The following is a 14,755-nucleotide window of genomic DNA, read 5'->3' on the forward strand; positions in this document are numbered from 1 at the left end:
AGAAGGCCTATCCTCAGGTTATTACAGTGCAGTTACCTCCATTGATCATAGGTTACATTTTCCATGATTAGAGTAGCCTGTTTTCATATTTTTTCTGGGTTGAGGGAGTCACGACTTGTTCCATACACGACTTATCTTTGCATATTTTCCTATTAGGTCTGCTACCTGTGTCTGCCGCCCTCTTGCAGTTCCGGACAGACATGGACATCACTCTGCTCCTGTTTGAATGTACTCTTTGTTCTATTTTCTACCAACATTTCTGTCCAGTCTGTGTATCGTTCGTTTTTCTGTGGTAGTCAGTCCTGTTCTGTGTACACTGTCCCTGTTTCCTGTCAGGGATAGTCAACCCTAATATTCCAGCGCAGGGCCGTCCTTATCAGGACGCATACCATGCTTATAGGCCAGGGTCATCCCATCTTGCTAGGGGCAAGTTACCCATCTGAGATTTCCCTGCTTCGGTACCTTTGACCACTGGGGTCAACTGCCAGCTATACCAGATCTGGTCTAAATGCAAACCAGAGACCAGCTCCTCTGCAGACGCTCCCATGTAAGGACTGGCTAGAAACCACAACTGATGCACAGGAAAATTGAGAAAGTCCAGCATTGGGTTAAAAGCTTTCAGTCTTTATTAGATGATCCAGACATGGGGGAACAAAAGGACATGTGCCATCTTACAAGTTTCAGGCAAGCATGTTGCCCTTAATCATTCTCTGTCTGGATCATCTAATAAAGACTGAAAGCTTTTAATCCAATGCTAGACTTTCTCCATTTTCTTGTGCATCAGGTCTGGTCTAAAAGCCAGTTTTGGTTGGTTAGCACAGTGGGTCCATACCCAGAGCCCTAACACTGCCGCTACTCCATTGCCCCTCTCAGTACCCTCTACAGTATTAATGTCAATTTTTGTTCCCCCAAAGTAGTAGTGTTTCCAACAGTAACAACAATTGTGCCCCCTCCGTACTCCTAAATAGAGCTGACAATGTAATAATGCCCATGTGAGTTCCCACAAAGGAATTATGTCCCCATGAAATCAATTGTGCGGCTGTATCCCTTTAAAAAAACTGAGCCGCCTCTGTGCCCCAAGGTAAATTCTGGGTGCACAAAGAAGTTGTGACTGTTCTGAGCCCCCAAATAGTACAGAGTAATAGTACCTTCTCTGTGCCCCATAAGTAATTGTGCCTGCTCTGTGTCCTCTTAAAGCAATAATGGCCAAAAAGCATTTCTGTGTCCCCAAACTAATTGAATCAGGACTGCCCCCACCCCCAACCTGAACTGCCATAGTGGAAAGAAACTACATTTTTATCTTACACTGATCCGGTACCCAGCATACAGTGTGTGTAGCCCAACTCCTCCCGCAGACAATCTCCTGTTCTCAGAGTTCTGCATGTGCACACAACAGTAAGTGATTGGCTGGGGAACGAGGCAGGCTATATACATGCTGCGTGATGTGGTTTGGAATCAGTAACAGACAATGAGTCCTGTCCCACCACTGCAGACTGCCCCCCCCCCCCCCCCCGGCATAACGGTTTGGTCGCAATCAAATCCCCTGTTACACCACTCTACTGAATGCTGCTTTCTCATTGGCATATTGGCATGGTCCGCTCATGTGAGTAGCACCAGAAAATCACAGCAATGTCTTGGATCTTAGACTATTGATGCACTGTAGTCCAATAAGCGATGTAGCCATCTTGGATCACTGGCGCATGGCCCTGGGAATCAGCGACTGTATGGTAATGAAGAGCGGCACTAGGTAATGTAATACGCCTCTTTACGGTCTTTAGTCACAATTTTATCCTGGGACCAGAAGGTCACTTTAATAAAAGTAATATGTCCTAAATGTGGCCACTAAAAAGTACAACATATTAATAGAAAAGTAACAAAATTTACATATGGTGAAGGTAAAATATAAAGATTAGTATCTGGATATTCAAGTCATGCAGAAAATAAAGCTATCTATAGAATCCACGTAATATTGCACATTGTACAGTACACAGCAGACAAACAGGTGACAGACTTCCTCTAACACATTGAGGAGGAGGATAATTCAAGGAGCTTTCCATGACTTTCTCTACTGTGCTGTGCACCAATCATTGCGGGTGACGTTAGACAGGAAAGTACTGCTGCTGACTCTTCTGTCAGCCATGTCTTCCTCCTGGACTTCGGGATTGGACACTGCCATGCTGCCTCCCTTTTCACCCTCGATATTCCTGTGTTGTCATGGATACCTTAAACCACGTCCAGTGGGCGGAGCTCCGAATTTGGAAGTCGAACGCGCGCAGTTCTGCGGCGGCTCCGCCTACGTGACCACAGGGGCGCTGATTGGCTACAACCACAGCTTCTCTACAATTCCGATTGGCTGAGGTTGGCGCGAATGTGCGCGACTCCGAGACACGGGGGAGGCGGGAAACAATAGCGGGAGGAGCAGGCCGGAGACCGGGGACACAAGGGAGGAGTTGGCACCAGCACCGGGACAGTAAGCGGCGGAACCGGTTCTGTAAAAGCTTAGCCTACGTACTAGGCTTAGGAGGCCGCACACAAGCTAGCAGCGGGTCCAGCGAGCGCTATGGCGGATAAGGAGGGTAAGTGTGGAGAAAGTTCCTAGCCCGTGTGCCCTGAGCCCGGGAAGGCTGACATCCCCTCCGACGGCTGAGGGCGCACATATAACTGTTCTCCTGTACTTGGCGACCCCTGTGCTCTCTCAACTCTCGTGTTTCCCGGCACAGCTGCGTTTGACGATGCTGTGGAGGAGCGGGTGATAAACGAGGAGTACAAGATCTGGAAGAAGAACACCCCTTTCCTCTACGACCTGGTAATGACTCACGCCCTGGAGTGGCCCAGTCTAACAGCGCAGTGGCTTCCTGATGTCACCAGGTGAGCCCAGGGATTGGCCTCCTCGCCTACAAAGTAAACTTTACTTGATAACTTCCTACTTTTCATGGAAGTTTTTTGTTTGTTTGTTTTTTCTATTTAACTTTGTAAAGTTTTTGTTTTGTTTTACTCGCAGACCAGAAGGAAAGGACTTCAGCATTCACCGCCTGGTCCTTGGTACACACACGTCTGATGAACAGAACCACTTGGTCATTGCCAGTGTACAACTTCCTAATGATGATGCCCAGTTTGATGCCTCCCATTATGATAGTGAAAAAGGTGGTGAGTACTGCGATGATTCAATGTGTGTGATAAATTATAGAAAACCTCTTGTTTGTTTTTTTTTAAGTTGAGTGTCGTAAAACATGAAAAGAACCGCTACTGAGCTATTCTGTGCCTCAGTGAGGCAGCCGCTATCATGGTCGCCTGCCAGGCTCTGTTCACATGCAGCAGCAGTGAATGTACTGTAGTGGGCTCATGCTGTGCTCTTGGTACTATGCCTCCCATCGCTGAGCAGTGATGCCTGTGTGTGTGTGTGTGTGTGTGTCTGTCTGCTGCACTTGGTCACATGGTGTCGGCATGTATATAAAGCCCAGTGGTTTCTGGATTGCTGGAACAGAACAGGTAGGTACTAGCATATGCTGACTTATGTTTATTGAGATATGTCGATCTCCTCTATTTATTTTCAACTCTTTAAAGGGAGGCTGTGATGTTGTGTATTCAGTTCTACCCGCACATAACATGTTATCGAGCAGGTGCAGCAGAGCAAATAGAGATACAGTTTTTGTAGAAAAATATTCAGTTTAACCCCTTGAGTGGCGGGTTTCCTACCACCCTGTCGTGCCTACCAGGGCAGGTTTTTTAAAATGGTCTAATCATTGAATTTCAACTAATTTTGCAATTGCGTCTCAAGAGCCATAACTTTTTCATTTTTTCCATTGACATGGCCATGTGAGGGCTTGTTTTTTGCGGGACAAGTTGTGATTTTTTTTTTTATTTTTTTATTTTTTTTTTATTTTTTTAAAACAGGGGGGAGGAAAAAAGGAAATGGGGGAAAAAAGAAAAAAAGGGGCCATGTCATTAAGGGGTTAAATAATGCATTAACTACTCTGGGTCATTACGACGCATGGATACCACATGTGTGATTGTATTTTAGATTTTATTTTTTTTTTGTCCCTTTAGGGGACTTCCACAGGGACCCATCAGGACCCCTGATCACATTCCGGGGGTCCGATGGTGACAGCCCTTTACATGCTGCAGTGACAGCCCTTTTACATGCTGCAGTCACATAGACTGCAGCATGTAAAGGGGTTAACACAGCAGAGATCAGAGGTTTTCTCTGATCTCTGCTGTAAGAGCTGGTACCTAGCTGTCCTCTGACAGCTAACAACCAGCTCTCCCTGCCACAGAGACCATCGTCTTGCTTCTGACAAGCCGATGGTCTCTATGGCAACCTGTAAACAAAGCAGGAGATTGCCGACATATCGGCAATATCTTCTGCTGGTTTTTCAAAGCCCTTGCTTTGTTCTCTGTGGGTCTGTGCAGGCAGAGCACACTGTCACAGCTTGTGGCATTGTGCTCTGCAGCTCCCATAGTGATACATAGCCCGGAAATCTTCCGGGCTATGTTGCTATGAGCAGTGGAGCTCGTCCCGGAAATTTTCCGGGCGTGCCACTCAAGGGGTTAAGGGTGGGCTAACATGAGCATAATTTCATTGCGCATGCAATGGAGTCGCTGAAAGTACAGGTATGTTGATTTTCATTGACTAACTCACACTAACGTTTTATTGTGTAAAAACAAACGCAACATTTTCTATTTTACTGTATCTTGCGCACGATAGAGCCCTATTCTCTATGGGCATGTAACAAATCCTATACATACACAATTTAATTGTGTGGCGCTTATACACAATGTCGCTAAGCAACAGAACAGAAAATAAAAAAGAAATCAGACTGCATGACAGTGTGAGTGAGATACGCTGTCATGTCTAGTGCAAAATTGCTACCCAGCGCACACAGTGGTAGAACACTGTTATACATACGTTTGTGTGAGCAAGCCCAAATTTATATTCTAGTTAGTTAAATCCCTGTTCTTTCTATTAGGAGTCCAGTGGGTGGTCTCACTCGGTGATTGACAGCTCTCCTTGTATAACTACACATAACTCGGTCACTAAGTTGGACCACTAATAGAACAGGGATGTAACTGAATAAAATACAAGTTATACTAAACCTCTTCCTCTTATCCTCTTAGCTCCTCCTCCTCTATAACTCCAGATGGGCCTGAATGTACACCATGACGTGTTCTCTTTATAGGGCGCAGACTAACACTTTACAACGTAATGTACATCATCACAATAAGTTATTTTGTAATAGGCTCACTGTTCCTGGTGACTCTCCACCTGAAAAATATCTCCACTTCCTCTGACATCTTGTCTGCATTTGCTACTTCCTCCCCTGTCCATGGTCTGCAACTTCCTGTGAGCAGTGCATGATGGGAGGACAGGAAGCACTTCACTGTGTAGCTCGGAGTGCCGGAGGGTCCTGTCTGTCTGCTTCAGCAGCTTCTCTGTGCAGCCACTCTCACAATAGTGTGTGTTAGTGCATACCACGAACATATCTCCTGTGCGAGGAGCAGAAGTTTGCAGTATACTGCCAAGTGTCGTCAAATCCACATACACAAGGTGCTGGTAAGTTGCAGTGCTGACGGGTAAGCTCTATGCATGCTGGGAGTTGTAGGCAACAGTCTGTTGCGTTTCCTACAGAAGTGGTGCATATAAACACAGCAGCTGATAGGTGGCTGCATGGGATGAAGAAGAGGGGCCAGAGCAGCAGAGAAGAGATACAGATTGCTGCTACTTGGCTGTAGCTCATAGATTTCTGCATTTTTTTTATTTTTTATTTTATTTATTTTTTGTGCCCGGAGAACTCCTTTTTAAAAGGAAACTGCTGTACATCCATTTCTCATGTGAATTCTTACCTTAAAGGGGTTGTCCCGCGGCAGCAAGTGGGGTTATACACTTCTGTATGGCCATATTAATGCACTTTGTAATATACATCGTGCATTAAATATGAGCCATACAGAAGTTATACACTTACCTGCTCCGTTGCTAGCGTCCCCGTCGCCATGGTGCCGTCTAACTTCAGCGTCTAATCGCCCGATTAGACGCGCTTGCGCAGATGGGTCTTTTCCCTTCGGCTCGGTTCGGCAGCAGCGGCGTTCTGGCTCCGCCCCCTTGTACGCGTCATCGCGTAGCTCCGCCCCGTCACATGTGCCGATTCCAGCCTCCTGATTGCTCGTGCCCGGACTGACCAGAAGGGAGAAGACCCTTCTGCGCAAGCGCGTCTAATCGGGCGATTAGACGCTGAAAATTAGACGGCACCATGGAAACGAGGACGCTAGCAACGGAGCAGGTAAGTGAATAACTTCTGTATGGCTCATATTTAATGCATGATGTATATTACAAAGCGCATTAATATGGCCATACAGAAGTGCATAACCCCACTTGCTGCCGTGGGACAACCCCTTTAAAGGGGTTCTGTCATTAGAAAAAAAAAAATCAATACTTATTACCCACCCTTCCTCCCCAGACAGTCTTCTTACCGCATCTTCTCCAGCCAGCCGGTTCCTTTTCTTCCTGTTGTGTAGTGTACATTCTTGGCATTCTGCCCATGTCCATGTAAATACACTTATTGCAAAGAATGGAGTGTATTTTTGTGCGTCTCACAACGTACAAAATTTGCGTGATTTTCTTACCCATGTAAATGCATCCTTAATAAGTCACCATTCGCATCTGCGTCTCTCTTCCTCCACTTTCTGCTATACATCTTGGTGTCTCTGTTTTCAATTGATGTCCATCTCTAACAAGAGGCAAAGGACAGCATGTCGGAAAGGGGGACTGCCAATTGGCTGGCACTTTAGGATTTCAGCACTGAAAATGTAATTTTATGTTAACTACAAAATGAGCGAGTCACTTCATCACACTAGCTATAAACGAGTTGTCTTGGTGTGGTGACCATTTAACGAAATATATGGAACATTTGCACCACCTTCAGCATACCCTAATATTCAGCATAAGGTCACCCACCTGAACTTGGCGAATTATTTATTTTTGATAAATTTGTAAGACCATTGGCCTTGCGGTGGCAGGATGTTGACCATGTGTAGCATCGGATCATGTGGCATGACGCTTACTTTGCGTTGTCAATTTAGTCATGCTAATCTGTGTCATTTACATGCGGAATCTGTAAATAAGCATGCTGAGCAGTGTAAAAGTAAGAGGGGTGTAGTGAGGTCATCTCCTCTCTGTTCTACCTTGGGGCAGAGCTCCACAACCTTTTTATACCTACTCAGCCACATTCAAGTTTGAGTGATGTTCAGGAGCCACATTGAAGTCCGAAATGTTTGGGTTAGAGTTACACAGCATCTTTGGGCGCAACGCTAGTTGATTACACCATGGCCCTGCTACATTGCAATCGTGTAGTTATTTCATTACTGACAATTGCAAGAAATTCAAACTTGACTGCATCCACTTGTTTTCAGATGCAGTGTAGCAGGGCTGTAGTGCAATCTTTGGCCACACGACGTGTCATGCTGAAAACTGCCATGTGAACCTAGTATACATGTGTAGAAATTATTGCGTCTTGTATTATGCTACACAAACTGCCACTGTCGGGTGGGTATGATACGTCTGCAATAATATCAATTGCCATTGTATACTATTGCTATGTAGGACTTGCTCCATTGGAGAGTCAAACAGCAAGGAGTTGCGAGCTACATGTGGCGTATAGAAAAGGTTTATCAGACTCGCCAAAGTAATTTTAGTAAAATGTCCAAATAATTAAATAAGATTCTTGGACTGACGGTGAACTGTTAAAGGTGACTTCCAGTATGCCAGCACCTCCTAGCGTTTTTGCAAAAAAAGGAATAGTGCTACAAGACGCAGACTAAGTTTAAAATGATGGTCAATCATCCAATTTATTACTAGATAGAATTTTTTTTTTTTTTTTTTTTAGGCCCTGAAGTGTTAAATCGTATAGGCATTTTGGTGATGGATTGTTCTATACAATTGCTACTTTTTATAAATTGTAGTTTTAACTGTTATTTCAGAGTTTGGAGGCTTTGGTTCAGTAAGTGGGAAGATAGAGATTGAGATCAAGATAAACCATGAAGGAGAAGTAAACAGAGCTCGCTACATGCCGCAGAACCCATGCATCATTGCAACAAAAACACCGTCCAGTGATGTTCTTGTGTTTGACTACACTAAACACCCGTCCAAACCAGGTGAGCTTAAAGTTCTCTATACTTATGGGCCGATTCACAATGTTACGTACTACAGCTACTTAAAAACACAAATAACACTTTTTTTCGGTATATTTGCTGCAGTATGAAAGCGTGCAGTTCTGGTGCATTTCATTTTTCAGTGCTTTGATTTTCCCCACTATAGAAAATTTGGGGGTGGTAAACTGGGCATGCGCTATTTTATCACTGAAAAAACTCTAATAAAAGTGGTTGATTTAAAACCTTTAAAAATCTGCTTATGTACCATCTTGACTCTGTAGCTTTTCTACTTAACCTCTTGGTGACCACCCATACATGTTTTCACATCCTGGATGTCTAGTCTTTATTCTACAGGGCCATGAAAACACATTGGACCTATAGAATAAAGCTGTGGTTTGGGGAGTGTGGCAGCTTTGAGTGGTCACCGGTGTGTGCAGGCCCCGGTTGCGTGACCGCCGTTATTTAATTGATAGCAGCAATCAGGTGAAAGTTTTAAAAAAAAGGTCAAAAGTTACACTTCTGTTTTCCCTTACGGATCTGATCCACAAAGGGAGAATAGACTACTCGCCTAAGGACTCAGCGATGTTCCAATTTTGTCACTTTTAATAAATATACACAAATTCTATTCTATTTTTGCCACTTAAATGAAGTACAGCTTGTGGCAAAAAACAATGTCAGAATTACTTGGATATGCAAAACCTTTACGGAGTTAGTCTATGTTAAAGTGACACATCAGATTTCCAAAATTTGGCCTGGTCACTAAGGGGTTAAGGGGAAAACACATTATCAGAACCTCAGGAAATTGCCTTCAGTCAGTGCTCATATAAATCTGAATACATAATCGCGATGTGCTGAGGAGAATATCCTGTCATCTGAGCCGTCAGTATAGATTTTAGGGCTGTTTCAGATGACTATATATTGGCCGGGTATTCACGCCAGCCGATATACAGCGTCTCTGTCTGCAGGGGGAGGAGGCTGGAAGAGCTGGGAGCAGTGCTCAAAGCTCCCGCCCCCTCTCTGCCCCTCTGCACTATTTGCAATGAGAGGAGGTGGGGCTAAGTTCCCGGGAATTAGCTCAGGAATTAGCCTAATGGACTATAATGTCTGTGAAAAATAAAAAAAAGTGTACAATTTCTCCCAGACACAAAATGCCAATCTATTAAAATGTGTTATTTTGCATGGTGATTACCATCAGAAAACGGTGCAAGAATTTATTTTTATTTTTTTGTCACCCAGTCTCCACGAAAAACTTCATAAAAAGCCATCAAAAACTGGCGTGTACCCCAAAAAAGTGTTACTAAAAATAACTTTAGGTTATTTCACAAAAAAAAGTTTTGTACAACCCCCAATGACAGAAGAAAAAAATGGTTGTTAGAAGATGGTAGGGTGTGTTTGTTAATTTTAACTTTTTAATTTTTTTTTTAAATCTAAAACCTGGTATCTCTGCAATTGTATTCATCCATAGGACATGTCACTTTTTGTTGTATTGTGTATGCCTTAAAAACAGTGCAATTGCAGTTTTCCCTGTTGAACCCTAGTTATAATTTTTTTAAGTGTTTCAGTACACTGAATAGTACCACTTGGAAAAAAAACCTTCCCCACTAAAACAATATATATAAAATATATTTTTAAAAAATTTAATCTTCAAAGTAGAACGGGGGGAAAAATACAATGCCTTGGGAGTGAAGGGGCTACCATCACCTGTATTATGCTCCAAATGCTTTCTTGCTAATGAGTATAGTGAAACAAGTGCTTGTATCTCATTGTATAGATCCTTCAGGTGAATGTAACCCTGATCTCCGGCTCCGTGGTCACCAAAAGGAAGGATATGGATTGTCCTGGAATCCTAACCTCAGTGGAAACCTGCTAAGTGCATCTGATGACCACGTGAGTTCTAGGTTTAATATTCATTGTTGAGTTGCTTTGAAATCTTACCCCTGTAAGCAGAGTTTACCAAGTATTGTAAGATATAAACAAGCACTGTAGTCTACGGTCTCTTATCTGTTGTATCAGGTTCCAGCAAACTGCCTCCAATGAATTTCTTTTTATAATAACTTGGATTTTTATACTGCAGTATTCATTGATGTGGGTATTTTGTTTTACCTTTCAGACAATTTGCTTGTGGGATATCAGTGCTGTGCCCAAAGAGGGCAAGGTGGTGGACGCAAAGACCATTTTTACAGGACATACTGCAGTGGTGGAAGATGTTTCCTGGCACTTACTCCATGAATCCCTATTTGGATCTGTCGCAGATGACCAGAAGCTCATGATGTATGTTTTATACTTAAATTTGAATCAGAATTTTGAATAAGTATAAGAATGCAATTTTGGGAAAGAAAAATGCATATTTACTTTGCATGCTTACTATGTGAGCAGACTTTTCTCAGTGCGGTGTTCACAGAACTGAGTGTTTCTCAACTTCTGCCCATCTTTAAAACAAAACTGCCGCTGCGTTTCTCACCTCCCTTTTTATTCTGCATGCTGTATTCTACATAGATTTGTAGGGCGGTGTAAACATTTACAGTGTGCAGACAGGGAAAGGCCAGTCTGTCACTTGTACTGATCGGTGCAGGAGTGTTTTGGTTGAGCGAGCACCAAAATGCTTGGGTGATCGTTACTCGAGCCGAGCTTTTTCTAATGCTCGAGAGCTCGTTTCGAGTAACGAACCCCATTGAAGTCAATTGGAGGCTCCAGCATTTTTCAAGGTGCCCGATGCTCTGCATTCTTTTCAATGGAGCCGCAGCTACTGACAGCGGCTCCATTGAAAACAATGCTCTGCCGGCACCCCTGAATTTTTCAGGGAAGAGCTTTACATATAAGCCCTTCCCTGAAAAACTGTGTGTGTGTGTATTTACCCTTCGCCGCTGCCGTGTCCCTCCGTGGGGATGAAGAACACATCTGCCGCATGTTTCCTTCATCCTCGCTAGTAAAAAGAATTCCCTGCAGCAGAGGAATTCCTCAATTCCCTACCGCACCTGTCACACATGACAGCTGCGGTAGAGGATCCTGCTGCTGGCAGCCCCGTCAATAGATTTCAGGGAAGGGCTTTAATAGCCCTTCCCTGAAAAACCAGAAAAAAATAGTGTAAAAGTAAATTGATACTTGCCTACCTTCAGCTGCCGGGGCTCAGCCGTGTCTTCTCCGTGCTGTCCCCGCCTCTGTAGTCCTGATCTATCAGCACGTGGGGATTTAAAATCTCCTCCTGCTGAAAGAGCTGATTGTGATTGGTCCCACGTGCTGATAGATCAACAGTGCTACAGAGTTGGGGACAGCGTCGATAAGAAGCGTCTGAGCCCCGGCAGCTGAAGGTAGGGGAGTATCATTTTTTTTTTTTTTTTTTTTTAACACTAAAATTTTTTTTTTTTTTAGGGAAGGACTTGTATGTAAAGCCCTTCCATGAAAAACAATTAGGGGTGCCAGCAGCAGCCTCGGCTCCATTGAAAACAGGTGGGGAGGAGAGGGACAAAATTTTATTGAGCACCGCGCGGTGCTCGGCTCGAGTAACGAGTACTTCAATTATGCTATTGCTCGACCGAGCATGGAGCTCATTTCTTGTGTGTGTGTGTGTGTGTGTGTCCTTTTTTTTTTTTTTTATTGAACACCAACTTTACACTTCATCTTCATGACAGCACACATACAAATTGCTCTTTGGCCTTATAGGAATAGGTTACCGCTATGCTGTTTCAGTGGCTAGGTCTGTCAGGAAAACTTGTTGTCACCAGGCAGTGTGGGATGATGAGCCTGAGCACTTCTTCCCACTCAGACACCATGCTAGGGCTCTGCTGCTCAGAGGCATCTTGGCCCTGGATTCCCTGTACTGCGCCTTAGGGAAGCTATAGGTCGGGGATCCTAGGTGCTCTGCGCCTGTATATTGGCCAGTTTGGTTAATGCTCGAGCCTCCTGGGGGGCATCCCCTGACTGCTTGACAGAAGTAGCATCCTCTTAGCGTAGTTGCGGGACTGGAAGTAGCATCAGTGATACCAATAAGTGATCCCAGATTCAGGGACCGCACCTCCCTGCACTGTTGAGTGAAGGGGATTGCCAGGGAGCAGCGGATCTGGGTCTGTGTGGAAGGTAGGAGTTGCCCTACAATCAAGCAGATGCTCAAAAGGTATTTCGCAAAGGACCCTCAGCAGTATGTGTGATACACGGGTGGCTTTATTAAACCCTGGTCCAGTGAGTACATAGTCCTTTTATTAGGACTCCTATACATATAACTGTGCAAAAAAGTAGATCATTCCCTCTTTATTTTCGGGAGTAAAGGAATCCACTTCTAAATCCCATTCTCTGGTTAAGAAATGTGCTATCAGTTTAAAGAAACTTCCACATAATCAGAAATTGTTATGCCAATCCTGCACTACCAAAGTAGTCCAAGATAAAAAACCCATCATTCCAGGGAATTAAAAATTCTGATTAGAAATTCAGCTTAATCGTCTCTAGAACAGTTTCATGCTCACTCACATAATGGCCCACCGACTACTTTCAGTAGGGTTATGGTTACTAATTCTGAATTGGAGATTGAGGATCAGTGTTTCCCTAGCATAGAAGACGACAATGTGTTGGCAAATAATTAGTTTGATCCTGAGGATACTGACTAAAGGTGGTCAGAGCCACGATGAATATTCAGGGTGTTGAGCAACAGAACTATACAGGGCCTCTGTTTACGGATTTTGGGTAAAACTCCTCATTTTCATGGTCTGGTCTATCTATTACAAAGTACAAAAATGTAATTGCTGAAGGCTGAAAATCTCCAGAAAGGCTAGTGGTACCGAAAACCTTGAAAGATTGGCCACCATTTAATGGTGATGAGACTTCTAAAAATTGGTTTCTGGGTGGCTAAAGTAGTCAGACAGCTCTTCCTTTTGAGGATTCATCACAGCTTAGAGATGCAATAGATCGTAAAATAGATGGCCGCCTTAATTCTTGGTATGCCTGTTCAGCTTTGCTAAAACCAAATGAGACTCTTCTCAGAGGAAAAACCTCTCAAGATCAAATTCTAGATTCTATATACTTTAACCCCTTGAGTGGCACGCCCGGAAATTTTCCGGGACGAGCTCCACTGCTCATAGTGACATAGCCCGGAAGATTTCCGGGCTATGTATCACTATGGGAGCTGCAGAGCACAATGCCACAAGCTGTGACAGTGTGCTCTGCCTGCACAGACCCACAGAGAACAAAGCAAGGGCTTTGAAAAACCAGCAGAAGATATTGCCGATATGTCGGCAATCTCCTGCTTTGTTTACAGGTTGCCATAGAGACCATCGGCTTGTCAGAAGCAAGCCGATGGTCTCTGTGGCAGGGAGAGCGTGGTGCTTGGCTGTGAGAGGACAGCTAGGTACCAGCTCTTACAGCAGGGATCAGAGAAAACCTCCGATCTCTGCTGTGTTAACCCTTTACATGCTGCAGTCTATGTGACTGCAGCATGTAAAGGGCTGTCACTGCAGCATGTAAAGGGCTGTCACCATCGGACCCCCGGAATGTGATCAGGGGTCCTGATGGGTCCCTGTGGAAGTCTCCTAAAGGGACAAAAAAAAAAAAAATTAAAAAAAAAAAAAAGTTTAAAAATTATTAAAAAAATTATAAAAACACTTGTCTCCCTTTACTTTGTAAAAAAAAATCAAAAATACAATCACACATGTGGTATCCATGCGTCGTAATTACATCATAAATACATTATTTAACCCCTTAATGACATGGCCCCTTTTTTTCTTTTTTCCCCATTTTTTTTTTCCTCCCCCCCTGTTTAAAAAATCACAACTTGTCCCGCAAAAAACAAGCCCTCACATGGCCATGTCAATGGAAAAATGAAAAAGTTATGGCTCTTGAGACGCAACTGCAAAATTAGTTGAAATTCAATGATTAGACCATTTTAAAAAACCTGCCCTGGTGGGCACAACATTGTGGTAAGAAACCCGCCACTCAAGGGGTTAAAGGGGTTGTCCCACGGCAGCAAGTGGGTCTATACACTTCTGTATGGCCATATTAATGCACTTTGTAATGTACATTGTGCATTAATTATGAGCCATACAGAAGTTATCAGAAGTTTTTCACTTACCTGCTCCGTTGCTAGCGTCCTCGTCTCCATGGTTGCCGTCTAATTTTCGCCGTCTAATGGCCAAATTAGCCGCGCTTGCGCAGTCCCGGTCTTCTTCTTTTTTCAATGGGGCTGCTCGTGCTGGATGCCAGCTCCATGTAGCTCCGCCCCGTCACGTGCCGATTCCAGCCAATCAGGAGGCTGGAATCGGCAATGGACCGCACAGAAGAGCTGCGGTCCACCGAGTGAGAAGATCCCCGCGGCCATCTTCATCAGGTAAGTAAGAAGTCACCGGAGCGCGGGGATTCAGGTAAGTGCTCTCCGGTGTTCTTTTTTAACCCCTGCATCGGGGTTGTCTCGCTCCGAACGGGGGAGTTGAAACCCCCCCCCCCCCCCCCCCCCCGTTTCGGCGCGGGACAACCCCTTTAAGTTGCCACTGAGTTTTTGGCTGTTTTTTCAGCGGGCAGAGTCAGTTCATACTGCAGCTAGGGCTGCTGTGCTATTAAATTCTGTCAGACATGCTCTCTGGCTGAAGTATTGGCAAGAAGATTATAGTTTTTTCTAAAATTAATTTTTGTT

The 14,755-nt window shown here is 44.2% G+C and overlaps 1 protein-coding gene across 2 annotated transcripts in view; it reads left to right on the top strand.

The window, feature by feature from the left end:
* Positions 1–2,361: 2,361 nt before the first annotated feature.
* The window catches only part of RBBP4 (RB binding protein 4, chromatin remodeling factor), a 31,634-nt gene continuing 19,240 nt past the window's right edge, over positions 2,362–14,755 (top strand). The window contains exons 1-6 of one of the 2 annotated variants that reach the window (XM_066573743.1): positions 2,362–2,576; positions 2,721–2,868; positions 3,002–3,147; positions 7,972–8,145; positions 9,914–10,029; positions 10,253–10,413. In XM_066573743.1, coding sequence (XP_066429840.1) covers positions 2,561–2,576; positions 2,721–2,868; positions 3,002–3,147; positions 7,972–8,145; positions 9,914–10,029; positions 10,253–10,413 — 761 coding nt within the window. In that variant the 5' untranslated portion in view covers positions 2,362–2,560. The remainder of the gene's footprint in view (positions 2,577–2,720; positions 2,869–3,001; positions 3,148–7,971; positions 8,146–9,913; positions 10,030–10,252; positions 10,414–14,755) is intronic. The other variant, XM_066573751.1, reaches the window with a different exon arrangement.

Source organism: Eleutherodactylus coqui, chromosome 1, assembly GCF_035609145.1.
Source record: "Eleutherodactylus coqui strain aEleCoq1 chromosome 1, aEleCoq1.hap1, whole genome shotgun sequence".
In the NCBI taxonomy this organism is placed as follows: Eukaryota; Metazoa; Chordata; class Amphibia; order Anura; family Eleutherodactylidae; genus Eleutherodactylus; species Eleutherodactylus coqui.